Raw genomic sequence first — 16,794 nt, 5'->3', positions numbered from 1 at the left:
AACAACCAACAATATATGTAATGTTACATTCTACTCCTACTACTGCAAGATGTAATCCTAATCTGTCATATTTAATGAACAATAGCAAATCAGCATGAGAACCAAAGTAACTGAAACTATGGTGTAATACAAACTTTTCAGAAAAGAAAATAAGTAATGTAATCATCTATGATGTCTGAGCAATGTATGACTATATCCATAATTCATGAAGATACAGCAATCATCTAAGTATATGGATGTCTCAGTGCTGTATTTAACTCAGATAATCACAAAATGATGATTGATAGACTTTCAAAGTGGGTCAGATTGTCTGGTCTTGTGCTCGAGTGCTTTACATCTTATTTGACAGACTAAGACTGTTTTGTGTCATTTGGTAATTATGAATATGAGCAAATAAAACAAAACACAGTTTGGGTTCCTCAAGGGTCTATTCTCAGGCCATTTTTATTCAACATGTACATGATTCTCCTTGATCAGATTTAGAGTAGCACAACATCTGATGACACATTAGTTTCTATTTCTAAGTGTGTCGTTACTGGAACAAAGTTCACTACAATGACTGATTGATATCCATCAGCAGAGGAGTAAAACATTCTCTATCTTAATAGAGAAGACAGAACTAATTATTTTGGTCTTGATAATACAAGGTTAGATATTAGCATTAAACTAACTCTATGAGGCTAAAGCATAGCTGTTATCAACAGACCTGAATTTTAACAATCCCATGAAATGTATTACTAAATCAGTCTTTTCACACAATAAAATGCTTCCATAATTATTGGTTTCCTATCTAAAAGGGACACAGAAACTGCTGCAGGTCCTTAGTTTCTGTTAGATCACAGTAATGGTGTCAATACTGGTCTGTGTAAAAATTAATCAGGCTACAGCAGCTCATCCAAAAGTCAGGGATGGACCAAACAGATCCCTCAGTTCTTCTGAGACCTGCTCACTGTCTTCCCAGGAACAGCGTTAAAAAAGGAGAGAAAACATTTAGTTGCGATCCTCAGGGCATGAACCAACTCCCTGAAAACTCAAGATATGCAGAAAGTGCTCCTTTAAATTTTAGCTGGAAATAGTACTGTTTACCTCAGTTTATCTAAAAGGCCCAAAGATTGCTTCCTCATTTAATTTCCATCGCTTGTAAAATATATATATATATCCTCTTTTATAGCAGAATTAGCTTTTTAACATTTATCTTAAGGTTTAATCTTCACCTGCTTCATCTGACTGGAAACAATATTAATGATGAATCGGCCCAGCCAGAGCCCCGACTTGAATCTGATTGAAAATCTGTGGAGGGAGCTAAACATTTGAATTATGGCAAGAAGGCCTTCTAACCCAAGCCGAGACTTGAAAACAATCACCAAAGATTTGATTCAATTCAATTCAATTCAATTCTATTTTATTTATATAGCGCCAATTCATGAAACGTGTCATCTCGAGGCACTTTACAAAGTCAAATCAATCATATTATACAGATTGGGTCAGATTATACAGATTGGTCAAAAAATTCCTATATAAGGAAACCAGTTGATTGCATCAAAGTCCCGACAAGCAGCATTCACTCCTGGGGAAGCGTAGAGCCACAGGGAGAGTCGTCTGCATTGTACATGGATTTGCAGCAATCCCTCATACTGAGCAAGCATGAAGCGACAGTGGGAAGAAAAACTCCCCATTAACGGGAAGGAAAACCTCCAGCAGAACCAGGCTCAGTATGAACGGTCATCTGCCTCGACCGACTGGGAGTTACAGAAGACAGAGCAGAGACACAACAAGAGAGACAAAAAAGCACAGAAGCACACATTGATCTAGTAATCTGTTCTACATTAGATGGTAATAGCGGGTGATCTGTCTTCCCTGGATGATGTCACAGCTAACAGAACGTCACACCAGGTGTACCTACTATGAAGATAAAAGAGAGAGAGAACAAAAAGTTAAAAGCTGAAATGATGACAAGCAATGCAAAACTGGAGAACAGTAGAAATCAGTAGAGTGAGAAAAACAGACCCTGATGTCCTCCAGCAGCCTAAGCCTATAGCAGCATAACTATAGAGGTAGCTCAGGATAACCTAAGCCACTCTAACTATAAGCTTTGTCAAAAAGGAAAGTTTTAAGATTAGTCTTAAAAGTAGACAGGGTGTCTGCCTCACGCACCAAAACTGGGAGTTGGTTCCACAGGAGAGGAGCCTGATAACTAAAGGATCTGCCTCCCATTCTACTTTTAGAGACTCTAGGAACCACCAGCAGACCTGCAGTCTGAGAGCAAAGTGCTCTGTTAGGAACATACGGGGTAATCAGAGCTCTGATATATGATGGAGCTTGATTTATACGTTATAAGAAGAATTTTAAATTCTATTCTTGATTTAACAGGAAGCCAATGAAGGGAAGCTAAAATAGGAGAAATATGATCCCTCTTGTTGATTTTCATCAGAACTCTTGCTGCAGCATTTTGGATCAGCTGAAGGCTTTGAACTGCATTTTGTGGACTTCCTGATAGTAAATAATTACAGTAGTACTGCCTTGAAGTAACAAATGCATGGACTAGTTTTTCAGCATCACTCCTGGACAGAATGTTTCTAATTTTGGCGATATTCCGGAGGTGAAAAAAGGAAACTCTGGAAACCTGTTTAATATGGGATTTAAATGACATGTCTTGATCAAAAATAACACCAAGATTTTTTACATTATTACCAGAGGCCACGTTAATTCCATCCAGATTAAGTGATCGATTAAGAAGTTTATTTATACAAAGATGTATTGTCAAACTCATCTGTAGCAGGCATACATGAGGAGGGTAGAAATCAATTTTTACAAAGCATTTTCAAATAGAATTTAAAGGTGCCATGAATTGACTGAATAAACCATTTGTTGTAGTTCATATTGCTGCATATATAAATTCTCCAAAAAAGTTCATCACCCCCCCCCCCACCCCACCCACACCCCCACAAACGCCGCTTTCGCCCCCCACCGGCACATCCCTCCTCGCAGTAAAACTCCATTATAAATCCATTATGGTTTTATGGGTAATGGAAGTGTTTGTGGTGCATGATGAGTGGAACCTGCATGCATTTTTAAACCACCCACCCATATCAGCTCCCCATTTTAGTAACTGATGTGATATTGGAGGGGGTGGGGGTGGGGGTGGGGGGGTCATAACTGTGTTTGCACCAATCCTCCGCTTTCCAGCGATCAGCAGACTGGAAACCTAGAATCCTGTCCAGCTCCATGTAGTAGGCTGATAAATTACCTATCCCAGCTCTGCCACGTGATAATTTTTCTTAGTGTCTCTGTATTCTTTTTTTAGCTTATTGATAAACCGATTTTTGGAGCATAAAAAATCCTGCTCTTTCCATCTTCATAGCAAGCTCAGCAAACAATTTGTTCTTTTGGGTGCTCAGTTCAAATTTCTCCTGAAACTCTGGACAACCTTAAGCAGACCACCGTTGAATCTTCGTTTGCTCACCCATGCTTGTTGTTTTTTTTTTTTTTTTGCCCTGTGGTGTCCTAACCTTATATGTTAGAAGTCAGCTTGGCCCCACGGGTGATATCGCAGTTACGTGCCAACACCACATATTTTGCGGTGCCCAACCCAAACTACTTCTCCATTGCCAGCACATATGTTTTTTCCAGTGGAAACACACCAGTAGGGGTCGAAAACACGTGCAGGAAACAGGAACGGGCTCCGAGCCACATTGGTGGAAAAGGCCCTTGAGACAAACTTCTTCGGTAGTGACAAAATAATTTTTAATCAACACTTGTCAGAGTGTCAATGCTTTGAATGTCAATGTCTTCACTGAGAGCAAAGGGGAACCAAAGTCAGATTACTTGTTTGTGTGCACAAACCTGGCGATTAATAATGATTCATTTTGGGCTTAGCTTGTAGCATTTACCATCTTTGTTAACATGGTCTTTTGAAGTTTGAACATAAAACATCCTGAGAAATAGTAGTCATGGGGTATGACTATTTAAAATTATGCAATATTTTTTCTATGTCAAATTGAGACAAAAAGGCTATGGTTATTTAAAATTATTTTGAACACCCATACCAGTGCTTTTAAAAAAGGTTTAATTGTATTAGGTTTTTAAATAGGCACTGGTACCTGTTTTCTAATAAACTAAAGAAACTAAACAATCAATTGAGAAAAATGATGGAAACCTGATGGTTCCATCATTGTTGATGGAACCTCTGTCCTGCCATGGTTCTTCAGTCATAGCTGACTTTTGCTCATACTGAACCCGGAGCTTCTTGTGAGTTGTTCTTTTCCACTGTCACCACATGCTTCCTCAGATTAAGAGACTGATGCTCAGTAAACCCATCGAATGCAATCATCTGTCCTGTTCTTGCACCGGAGGAGGGATTGTTTCAGAAATCATAGTCTAAAAATGATTGATTGGGCTTACTAAGGTAACGTTTACCAACTGCCATGTGATTTACTACCTTGATTGTATTGTATTATTATTACAATTGAACCTGACAGTGTTTAACTGAATTTGAATGTCGGCTAGATGTATTGGTATACATTGGATTGGTTTTTATTATATATTTCTACGTAACTGCCTATTAATTAAATCTGTTTCTCTTGCACCATATACATCAACTGAATTAAATCAACTAATAGAATTAGGCTAGTGTTAACAGTAAATTCACACGTAGGTTAGTCAAACTACACATAAAACCTCCCTCAAAACATGTTTTTGGGTGGGGCCCGGAGGCCCTAGTGTGCCGTGGAGCCACCTTGTGTTTGAACATGAGCTAAAGCATCTCTGCCATAACGTGTTTATGAAAGAACAACAGCGGTTGTATTAGCAGCTTATCAGTATTAGCGCCTGCTGCTCGCTCTGCCCCCCTCCGGGGTGGGTGTGCGTCGTCGACACTGTTACTGTCTCTTTAAATTTACCCAGGAGCCCCTTAAGGAGCCCCAGGGGCCCCTAGTCCGGCTCCCCACCCAGAAGACAAGCAAGAACCTTAAAATACATTACTGGAGGCCTAAGCTGAGACGAGGCTTGCTTGAGCTCTACAAAGTCTTTTCGCCGGTGGATTGAGTGAATCTATGAAAAGTTAACTTAGCACCCTTGCGGGGCGCGTGGGAGAAACCCTGGAGAGCCCGGGCTCCAGAACGATGAGCGCCAGCCAGATGCGTGTCGAACGGTGCCGCGCGGCGGAACATGTTCCTGCTGTGACATGTTGTTCATGTGAGAGTGACATGTCCCGCTCTGCCGCTTCGACCTGCTGAGGAGGGAGGTAGTACACGAGCTACAACTACATCAACAGCCAGGCCAGTGATGGAAGAGAAAGAGACGGGGGAGACCGAGCCAGTGGACCTCCGATCTGCCGAACAGTCTGAGTTGCTCTCATTAATAATAAGCGGAGAGGAGGAAACGACGCAGGAGGGGAGCGACTTGGGAGGTAAAGAAAATAAAAAAAATCGTTTTGACCCACAGCTGAATTGGTGTGCATGGCTGTCAGTGACACAGCCATTGTCAGTCAGACAGTTAATCCGTGTCAGGGACAAAGCCGTGGAGCGGCATGGCCCCTATGTCTCTGTGGCTCCTATAAACAAAGGCTCAACAGCATATAAACTGAACACACTCACTGCTGCCATCTAGTGGTCAGTGACCATACAGACAGGCTCGCCTCTAATCAATTTTCAAATGTATACATTTCAAAAGTAAAATAGGTCAAAGTGTGTATGTCTGTACCTAAATCTTATCAGAATGTTCTTATTGCATATTTAAACCTTTATTTAAAAAAACAAACAAACAAAAAACAGATTGGGCCCAAAACTATTTAATTATAAAGTGATGCTTATTTTAGATTGGGTCGTGGGGGTATATATACACCAAAGATTAAGTTTGGGATCAATTAGAAATGTTCTTATCCTTTTATTAAACAGTAAATTTTTCTTCAATTAGAATAACATTAAATTAATCAGGAATACCGTATCTCAATGTAGTATTCTGTCTGTAATGGAGTGGCCAGCACAGACACTATATCTTAATTCTAATGAGGTGTTGTGGGGGCAGTTTGACCATATGATGCGTAAGAAGTGCCCAGCAGGCCAGTCCAACTTGTGGGATGAGCTTTTAGGAAGCATAGGGGGACATCTCCTCAGATTGCCTCAATATTTCCTATTTTAAAGGGACAGTCTGTAACTGATTTTGTTTTTTATTAGGGAAAATCAAGTATTGCTTTCATAAATACATATTCTGCCAAAAAGTCTAATTACAATGGCATCAAAAATGAAAGCCTTCTTATACCTTAGAATGAGTAGTTTATAAATGCATAGGTGGCGGTGCACCAACTGGGAGGCGTCATGTTAGGTCGCCATTTTTGATTACCGTAGCCAGAAGTTAGCCTTACGCGTTTTTCCTATCTGTCTGCTATATGAAAACATGCTGTCGGTGGAGGAGGAGTAGGAAACAAGAAAAGACGAGCGTAGATCATTGTATTTGCTGTTTTCTGTTGAAATGGAGAACCATCCATACTCTTTGTCCAGCGAGAAGGAAGAGAAAGTAACCAAGAAAAGAAAAAGAAGTAATAACTGGTGGGAGCGGAGCTTTAAAACTGATGCGGAGGCTGCAGGCTTTCTGCTGGACAGCGAAGTTAATTCAATATAACAGTGAAGTTTATTTTGGCTCTGTTAGAAACAGGACGGTGTGGTCCAGCAACCACTCTGTCCTCCCAGCAGAGACGGCTAGCTTGTTTGTTAGCTAACCCTGGACGAGCTCAGTGGAAATAGTTCTAAGTTGCTGACTTGTTGTTATTCTTCAGTGTACGCTTCTTTCAGGCATATTTGCCTGTACATGGTTACATTTATGATACTCTGCAGCTTCCGTAGTAGCTACACGCTTAACGGCGAGGCACCAGAGCACGCTTCCTGGTCATTTGTAATTCACTCAGCGCACCACTAGATGGGAGTAAATCTTACACACTGTCCCTTTAAAGTGAATATACCCAAGGCACATCCGGATCTCCTGGATGGTATCTGATGGATTTAAGTTGTTGGAGTATTATGATGACGCATTTTAATGGTTTAGAGAATGTAACATTTAAAAAAAGTGGTATACTCTTTAGACCGGAAACTGGCCCATGCTTAGTTCTCAACCTGCATAAAGTGCCTTGCTCAGTTCAGGTTGGTGGTCAACTGTCTACCTGTGAGCCTGATCTATGTATTGTCTTCTTCTTTGAAGAGGACAATGTGCCCAATGGCCATGGTGGAGATGACTCTGAGCCTGGAATGGTCACACCTGTCAGATCACCTGCCACCAGCTACTGGAGCATCACAGAGGGACCCAATCACCCACTCCTTCTCTCCCCAGCACCCGGGCCCTCAGGCCGCAAACCCAGGGTCCAGAGAGCATCGCGTCCAGGCCTGAGCAGGATTCCTGGCCGCGACCACCGGCGCTACTACCATGAATACTGGCGCAGCGAGTACTTGATGGACTTTGACCCCCAAAGGCACGGCATGATCTGCATGGTGTGTGGCAGCTCGCTCGCCACCTTGAAGCTCAGTACCATCAAGAGACACATCAGGCAAAAACACCCAGACTCTCTCCTGTGGAGTGCCGCAGACAAGGAGGTGATCCGCTCTGGATGGGAAAGCCACCTGAGCCTAGGGGGAGGTCAGAGAACCGGTTCTGCATCATCACTCCAGGGAGAAGAAGACTCTATGCACTTTGGCCAGCATATAGGTGGTGAGTAGAGCTACAAGTAGGCAGAAAGACTTCTGAGTTTTCTAAATCTCACATTTGGTGATAATATGCATTATGTCCTAACCTGGTGTTGAGGGGGGGGGGGGGGGGGGGGGGGGTCAGTGGTGGGACTTTGTGTGATGTTTTGGGGTCTGGACACGGAGGGAAACTGTGCCAAATATTTAGGATTGCAACAACAACATTAGGTAGAAGTAGAAATATCCTTGATTGTCCCACAGTGGGCAAAGTCAGGTGTACTGGCAGCAAAGGGAAAGTCAAATGGAAATTCACACAAAGGTAAAAAAAAAAAAGTGGAAACAAAAAGTAAGAATAAGTGACTGTATACTAAGGGCAGATTTACAACATAAGAAAAATCAGTCATTATTAAAAATAGCATACTCAGATTAAAGAAAGTGCAACTGAGTAGGGTGGTTTAAAACTGTACAAAACATGCATATATCTTTATGCCTAAGGCAAGGCAAGTTTATTTATAAAGCACTTTTCAGTAAGGAGATGATACACAGTACTGTACATGAACACAAAAAGAAAAATGTTACAGAGACAAAGGGAAAACATTGCAGAGGCAAGCACATTGCATTGGAACAGTAGCAGCAGGTCAGATACAGCACAAGACAAGTATTAAAGTCTAGTCTCTGAGATACACGGAGCCAGTGGAAGGACTTTAGAACTGGGGTGATGTTCTCTACTTTCTTAGTCTTAATGAGGATGAGTGAAACAGCGTTCTGGATCAGCTGAAGCTGTCTGATCAACTTTTTTGGCAGACCTGTGAAAACACCATTGCAGTAATCAATTTAATTAAAAATAAACACATGGAATAATTTTCAAGACCCCAGCAGCCTCTTTACAAGAATGGAAGAAAATCTGTACAAAAACATCAAGGCTGTAAACAACTTTTTAGTTTGTTGTGAGCAGTGATAGTTATATGGTCTAACAACTGCTGGAAAAAAGTATCTGCAAAAGTGCTCCCTTGTGAACCTAGAATGCAGCAGTCAGTCACTAAAGAAGCCATCCAACTCTGTAACAGAGGGGGGGGGGGGCATTATCCAACATTGATGTTATATTTGCCAGAGTTCTTCTGTTTCCCACCACCTGCACCTGTTAAGGGGGCACCCTGGGACAGAGCTGGGTTCCTGATGAGCTTATCTGAGCACTTCCTCTCAGCTACAGATAGGCTGCTGCTTCAACAAACTACACCTTAGAAGTTGGCTGATGCCACAACAGTCAAAAGGTCTTCAGGAGCGCCTCCTTGCACTCCAAAAGATCTGTCTCCTCTGAACCTTCCTATAAAGATCATCAATGTTGTGACTGCAGTCCAGTTTGTATTTCAGGTGAACACCTAGGTACTTAGAAGAGTCCACCATCTCAACATAAGTTTCTGGGTGTTAACAGGTGTCAGTGTGGTGGTCTGTGCCATCAGAAATCCACCACTAGCTCCGTAGTTTTCCCCGTGTTGATCAGGACATGATTCCCCTGGCAATCAGAGAACTTCTGAAGGTAACATCCAGGGGAGCTGATTGAGATGTCTGTAATTTAGACGGTGAACAGTAGCAGTGCCAGCACAGATCCCTGTGGTGCTCCTGTACTGCAGACCAGCCTGTCAGAGACACAGTCCAGTGTCTACCAATGAGGCAGTCCAGTATCCACTGGGACAGGTGGGGGTCCACTGCTGAAAGCCCAAGCTTGTCTCTCAGAGGGTCTGACAGGATCCAACCCAATCCATCTTTGTTTCTATAGCACTCTGAAACACAGACCTAAGTGCTGTACAGCCAAAGGCAAAATATAAAATAAGAAAATACACACAACATACAATTAACATAAAAACAACTGATGATCAGCATAAAACCAACACCCCACTAAGTATGAAAAGCCCAAGAGAAAATATTTGTTTTTAAAAGAGATTTAAAAATCGCCAAGGATGAAGGACCAGTCACAGAGAAGGCCATGTCCCCTCTTGATGTGTGTTTGGTTCTCAGTACTGACAGTAATGAAAGGTCAGCTGACCTAAGACGAAGACGCGGCATTCAAGAGCTGTAAAAGATCAGAGATGTAGAGCGGGGCAACGCTAAAAAACAAATAAAAGAATCTAAAAATGGATTCTAAAGTGGACAATGAGGTGAACTCAAAACTGTGTGGGGTTCACGTCACAGTTTTGCAGACTCAAAAGTGTTTTATTTTTTGCCTTCTAAATGCTCTTCGCTACTGCAATGGACAGGTGACCTGTCCAGGGTGAACCCTGCCTCTCACCCACTGACAGCTGGAGATAGGCACCAGCACCCCTCACAACCCCATGAGGGATAGACGTGTTAGAAAATGGATGGATGGTTAGTCTTCGCCAAGCAATAATTGAAGTACAACTAAAGACAAAAGCTGTCTTATTTTGGGTTCACCCACATGGTTTGCTGCATTAGATAGCTTACTGTAGTACTCAGACATGCCAATGGTAGTTTCTGTACCAGCTGTAAGACAATCCTGATTTAGAGAATGTAATATGATGATTTAGAGAAAAATAAAACTTATTTACAAGGGACAACTAGACGGCAGTAAATCAAGAACACATGGAGACATGGAGCTGTCCCCAGGCATTTTTCATGTATTATTTCAGATTTTTTTCTTACAAAGACATTGCGGGCCGGATTGGAATCACCTGTGGGCTGGAAGTGGCCTGCGAGCCACCAGTTGAATAGCCCTGGTGTAGAGGGTGAAGAAATTATCAAAATCCCCAGAGATCAGGAAAAGGACTTGGGGATGCTGTGTTTGGAGGCTGCTGATGATAGTGTGGAGAACATTGCACATGGCTGCAGCATTGGCAGAGGTGAACAGTTACCATAATAACATATGGAAAGTCCCAAGGTAGATAGTATGGTCTCATGCTAACACCAAGCAGCTCAATGCCCTTACTGCAGATGTCTCTCTGAATGTTAAATGACCAGGGTTGCATTCACTAACGCAGCCAGAGCACCTCCTCTCTTCCTACCACTCTCCTTGGTTCTCTTCACCTGGAGGTTAGGGTTAGGGTTTGTGTCTGGAGTTAGCATGGTAAAAACACTTCATCTATTTGATATGGCTTTGAGAGTAAATAGCAAATATAGTGGATTGGAAAAGTAGTCACACCCCTTAACCTTTGTATGTTGTGTAATGTTACAACCACAAAGGAAAAATTGGTTCATTGGGATTTGTTGTGACAGAACAACACAAAGTAGAGCATTTTTCCAGGGCAGAAGAAAATGATGATGACAATAATTTTGTTTTTTAAATATGAATCTAAAACTTGTGGAGGGAATTTTAATTTGCTCTCCTATACTCTGATACCCCTAAAAGTTCAAAGACACCAGTTGCCCTCAGATGTTACATTATTTAAATTTTATTTATATAGTGCCAATTCACAACTCGTCATCTCACAGCACTTTACAAAGTCAAATTCAATCAAATCATCCAGACAGATTGGTCAAAAAGTTTCCTATCTAAGGAAACCCAGCAGAATGCATCAAGTCTTGACAAGCAGCATTCACTCCTCCTGAAAGAGCGTAGAGCCACAGTGGACAGTCGTCTGTGTTGTTGATGGCTTTACAGCAATCCCTCATACTGAGCATGCATGAAGTGACAGTGGAGAGGAAAACCTCCCTTTCCTTAGCAGGAAGGAAAACTTCCAGCAGAACCAGCTAAGCAGATAGGTTCTGAACCTACCTGGTTTAATTTAATCCCAGTATAGATACAGATCTTCTGTGAAGACCTCAGCGGTCTTTAGAGAACATTAATGGTCAAAAAGCACAGTAAAGACCATAGAACAAAGGAGACAGGTCAGGGAGAAAGTTCTGGTTCAATTCAAAGTGAGGTTAGGTTCTAAAACAATAACTGAAGCTTTGAACATCTAGTTTTCTCCGTAGTGTGTCTGGGCTCTCCCTTAGAGATAGGGTGAGGAGCTCTGTTATCCAGAGGGGACTCAGAGTAGAGCCACTGCTCCTCCACGTCGAGAGGAGCCAGTTCAGGTGACTTGGACATCTGGTTAGGACGCCTCCTGGATGGTTCAGGCACATCCAACCAGAAGGAGACCCAGGACACGCTGGAGGGACTATGTCTCCTGGCTGGCCTGGGAACACCTTAGGGTTCTCCTGGAGGAGCTGGCCCAAGTGGCTGGGGAGAGGGACGTCTGGGCCTCCCTACTGAAGCTGCTACCCCGGATAAATGCAAGAAGATAGATGGACAGATGGTCTCTATCCAAGTAAACTGAGTTTAAGCACAAGTTGGCAATCACAATCTTGTTAAAACATGACAAAATGTAAAAGTCACTTACGCCTTGGTGTTGACTGGTTGCACATGCTATTATTTTTAGTTGTGCCAAGAATGAAAGCCAGGGTAGACTGTTGTAGCGAGCCTCGGTTCCTCTCATACCAACCCTTGTCTGTCTGAGGTGCGGCCATCATTTTATGCCATTTTCCTGTTCAACAGCAGCTGGCAGCAAAGGGCCAAGAAAGTATCAGGATGTCCTAATCAAGTTTGCTAGTGTTGTTCAACACAGAATGAAAACATGAACGCTTTCAGCTTTAAGAAGAGGTCCAGTCCTGGAAGTCAGTGATTCTGTTAGAATCCTGCAACCCAAACTCAAACTAAGAACTTAGTCTGATTCATTTTCTTCACAGAGCCTCTACATTTACAGTCTTAACAATAAGCAGGCAGTTATGCTTTTAGACTTCAATAGTTGTTTCACATTAGATATAAATACATCCATAGTGAATATAAACCGAGGTTAGGAGCTGCAGAAACCTACCTGACTTGTGCAGGACAAAGGCATCGTGTGTCCATCCCAGACGACATTCTACCTGTTTTACACTTCAGCATCTAGAGGGGAAATGTGATTGGTGCTAATGCAGAAAAGTCATTAAACCTAATGCTTGACTAGGCTGTCTGTAAACTAGAACACTCTGGTATTTAAAAAAAAGATTCTGACTTGCATTTTGTCTCACGAAGGTTGTGCTCTCAAGAGATATTTTTGTGCTTTTTTTTTTTTTTGTCTGGATTTAACGAAAAACCTACGCAGAAACTCCAGATCCAGTTCTACTTGAGGAGCACCCACAACAGCCCCCCACTTTGACCCCAAGGCCCGTAGAGGACGAGACCCTCCAGCCCCCAGAGGAGGCCAACGAACTCCCCGGACCGTCAGCGCGGACGTTGGAACGCTACCTAAATGATTCTCTGCACGCTTGGTTCCGCCAGGAGTTCTTGATGGAGTATGAAGCGGAGGCCAGCCGGCTGCTTTGTATGGTGTGTGGGGCAGAACTTCCCTCGCTTCACTTGGATCACATCAAGAGCCACGTACTGGAAAGCCACCCCAACTCCTTGGTGTACAGCTCAGAGGAAAAACACTGCATCCTGCAGGCCTGGGCCCAGACTCACGGTGAGAACATCTGACACAAAGCCTGCCCTCAGGTCAATGTTTTATCCCACATTATGTTAAAATGTGCTAGGTTTGATGATTAAAATGTTAAAATGTGCTAGGTTTGATGATTTAAATGTTAAAATGTGCTAGGTTTGATGGAATGCCATCTGTTTATCTGCTGTCAAACAGGTGAAGCGGACTCAATCAAAACACAGCCCACAGCAAACACCAAAGGAAAGGGGGCAGACCTTTTTACAGAAGAGCTTAAGAGCGTTCAGATGGACACTGATGTGTTCCCACAGGGTGAGAGCACTTTAACTCAGGATGTTTGTCTTATCGGTGAGGATGGAGGGGTCGGGGCCCCTCAGCTGGCCTCCCAGCCTCTCCGACAGCCCAGGAAGAGGCGGCTGCGGGGGGGTGACCCCTGGCGACTCCGCCTCGACTATCTGGTAGCCTATGGGCCCCAAGACCAGGGCACTTTTTGCATGGTGTGTTCTCAGGTCTTGCATGAAAGCAAGGTGAGCAGCTTCCGCCGCCACATCCAGGAATGCCACCCAGAGACCACCACTCTGAGCCGACAAGAAAGAGAAGCCATGGCTGCTGCCTGGACCAAAGACTCTGCTGATGGTGTGCAAATACCAGACGGTGAGAAACGTCGACATGTTTGCCATCTTTTGCCGCTGTTAAATCCTGATTATTACGGATTATTATTGTCATCCGGTCCTGCAGCCATCCTAAACTCGCTACTTCCTTTCATGTTAGAAAACAATGCCCTTACTCCACAATGATCTCCAACTTTAAATCTAAAGTAAATACTTTAAAAAAAAAATAGGTCATATAAATAATATTTATTTTCCTCAGACCCAGCACTTAAATGGATGAAATGGATCCAGTGTTGTTCCAAATGTTGGAGTCATGTAGAGTTGTGAGTTAGATTACAGCTGATCCAGTGGTTTCCATGCTGAAGAGAGCATTTCTTTATTTGCAACTCTAGAATTAGATAAGCTGATATTATTGCTGTTGTTTAGGCGCCTTCTGTTTATTGTTGCCTCATTTCTGCCGTCACCACCTGAAATGTGCCACCGTTCTCTGTTAGGCGTACATGTGCAACAGTGGAAAAGCAAGCCTTGTTTTTACCTTTGGTGAAACTAAAACTGTTTACAGGATGTCTTCTATGGTTGTTTCATTTTGATTTTCATAAGCAATGTTAGTTGGTGCCAAACCAGCTTCAGTGAGAAAAGTATAGCCGTTATGTGATGAAATGGGAAGAAGTTTAAAGGCTATGAATTCATTTGCAAAGCACAGTATGAAACAACAGTTTGGATCTTCTTGTTTTTGCTGTACCTCAAATGCAACGCATCATCAGCATAACAAGAGTCTACCACCCCCCCCCCCAAATAGTAACCGAATTAAGGAAGCATGTATAAAGGAAAAATATTAAGAATCAAGAATCTTTATTGTCAGTATGTGTTACCATAATGACATTTTTGAGAAGGCTGCCTTAGAATTTACACAGATTACACATGCAAACACAACAAGACGTAATGTAAAACACTTTTTTTTCCTGAAATCATTTGATTGGACTGACCAACAAAACTCCCTGAGAGGCTTAAAGCTTGCAAATAGTCCTCAGCATCTAAAAATAGACTTATTTATAAGTCAAAAAGTCAGATAGCTGTCCCTTTACTGTGCAGTTGCATGAGTTTAGCGAATGGGTTCACTCATACACAGTAACATATTGGGCAATAAATTTAGATCTACAAGTTCCAGAACTGTGCAATTTGCATGGATGTCCAAACATGAGGAACTGAATTGTGCAAATAGACATTAGCATGTGAGAGATAATGGAAATAATTCTCCTGGGGTCAAGATCATGTGGAACCAGTAGTGTGTTAATGCCATTACAAAGGTGAAGAATGTCGGCCTGTGGGGCACCAGAGATAACTTGTGTTATAAGAGATGTTCTTTGTTAACTGCTCTCATTGCAGGAAATGAGCTTTAATCAGCAGCACAGTACTTTATTTTTGTTTAACCCGAGAAGCTCCATCCCTCACTTTAATATCTGTTGTTGTAGTGATCAACCCCGGAGAAGCTGTTGTCTTCAGTACTACCAAAGGCAGAAGTGAGGACCCCACCTCTGATGTCAAAGCTGCCCTCAACACGGTGAAAATGGATGAGCGTGTGAGAGGAGGGAGGAGCAAGTCCAGTGATTCTGGTACTGCAGCCTCTGTCCATCGCCATGGCCACTACCCAGGGAAGGACCAGAGAAGGAACTACCAGGTGCGCTGGCGAATGGACTACCTGATGGATTATGACTGCAGGAGACACGGCCTGATCTGCATGGTGTGTGGAGCGACTCTGGCCACGCTGAAGGTCAGTACCATCAAGCGGCACATCCAGCAGGTTCATCCCCACTCCCTGCTCTACGGCGCCGAGGAGAAGGAGCAAGCCCTGCTGAGCTACAACCAGACCGCCCTGCACTTTGTTCACTCTGATGACTGTTTTTCCACCCAGGACCACGGACACACTGAAGCGGCTCCCTCTCCCGCACAGTTTGGCACCTAGAAAGGGCTTCTGTCTGTGTAGTCACTCCTGGCTTCTGGTCAGAAACAGCCCTCACCTGTCGGTCCTCAAACTAAATTCAAACGTTAACATTTAACGACCCTTAAGTTCACCTTCAATATGACATTAAAACACAATTGTCTTATGCTAGGCAAGAGTACAAGAGGAAGATATAAGATTACGAATATGGGATATCCTCTTACCTTTTATGGTATGGCTGGAAAAGAAACATTGTAAAAACGTCAAAAGCCTAATCAACACTTAAAGTCCAGTGACTCATGTAGAAGTACCACGACACTTTATTTAGATTTCCTTTTTGGAAGCTACTGATGTTTTTGCACAAAATCTCTCTTTTGGAGATGAATTAACCAAATCCTGACAAATAGGGTGAATTATCTGTTGTATCAGATAACACATGGAGGCTACTGCTACTGCTGAGCCACGTGGCTCTGCCTTCTCCATGTGATGGAATCCATGAAGCGGTGTGGAATACAGCATAACAATGCAAAGCCATATTTTCTGCTGGAGTAAAGCTGAATTGGACAGAAGCACGGCCTCAAGCAGAGGCGCTATGAGACAACAGTGAGAATTATAGGTGGATGATTTCAGTCTGCGTCACAAAGCAGGTTCGGTCACTGAGGATAGTTGAGAGAGATAAAAAAAAAAAAAGATTTTCAAATTTACATGAGAACTGCAGTCAGAAGAATACAAGTTAGTGTGCTGGTATCACGGTTAAATCGGAATGCTTTTACATTCGGCTTTGTTTATACTAGGGCTGTCAAACGATTAAACATTTTAGTTGCATAATTTCAATAGTTAACTCAAGATTAATCGCAAATTAATTGTATATTTTATCTTTTTATTTCTAAAAATGTAAAAGCCTATTTGGGCATTTTAATATGCAATTATGCAATAAGTGACACTACTAAAAACATGCCTGTACAAAAAATATTTAAATTTTTTATTTTTCAAGCACTTCTCAGAATTGGAATAAAAACATTGTGGTGCCATAAAATGTTAAACTCTGGCCAATAATGACTAAATTACTAATCATAACGCCCTGATGTTTACACAATGATGTAAACAAATGTGTAAACAAATAAAGATTTCATGCCAAAATATTTTTTGCCTCCTAAACAGAGATA

General features: G+C 42.4%; 1 protein-coding gene across 2 annotated transcripts; it reads left to right on the top strand.

The window, feature by feature from the left end:
- The first annotated feature begins 4,830 nt into the window (after nucleotides 1-4,830).
- On the top strand, nucleotides 4,831-16,496 carry si:dkey-106g10.7 (uncharacterized protein C11orf95 homolog). Of its 2 annotated transcripts, none has more exons than XM_036146109.1 (5): nucleotides 4,831-5,407; nucleotides 7,321-7,695; nucleotides 12,749-13,105; nucleotides 13,277-13,732; nucleotides 15,162-16,496. In XM_036146109.1, exons 1-5 carry the CDS (start codon nucleotides 5,284-5,286, stop codon nucleotides 15,650-15,652), a joined length of 1,803 nt encoding a protein of 600 aa, XP_036002002.1. In that variant the 5' UTR covers nucleotides 4,831-5,283; the 3' UTR covers nucleotides 15,653-16,496. The 2 variants fall into 2 exon arrangements, with proteins under 2 accessions (XP_036002002.1, XP_012706042.2); XM_012850588.3 differs by having other exon boundaries at nucleotides 4,837-5,407; nucleotides 7,192-7,695.
- Nucleotides 16,497-16,794: the final 298 nt, after the last annotated feature.

Source organism: Fundulus heteroclitus, chromosome 14 (genome assembly GCF_011125445.2).
Source record: "Fundulus heteroclitus isolate FHET01 chromosome 14, MU-UCD_Fhet_4.1, whole genome shotgun sequence".
In the NCBI taxonomy this organism is placed as follows: Eukaryota; Metazoa; Chordata; class Actinopteri; order Cyprinodontiformes; family Fundulidae; genus Fundulus; species Fundulus heteroclitus.
The sequence above is the reverse complement of the archived record's forward strand: the minus strand, read 5'-3'. Positions and strand labels throughout refer to the sequence as shown.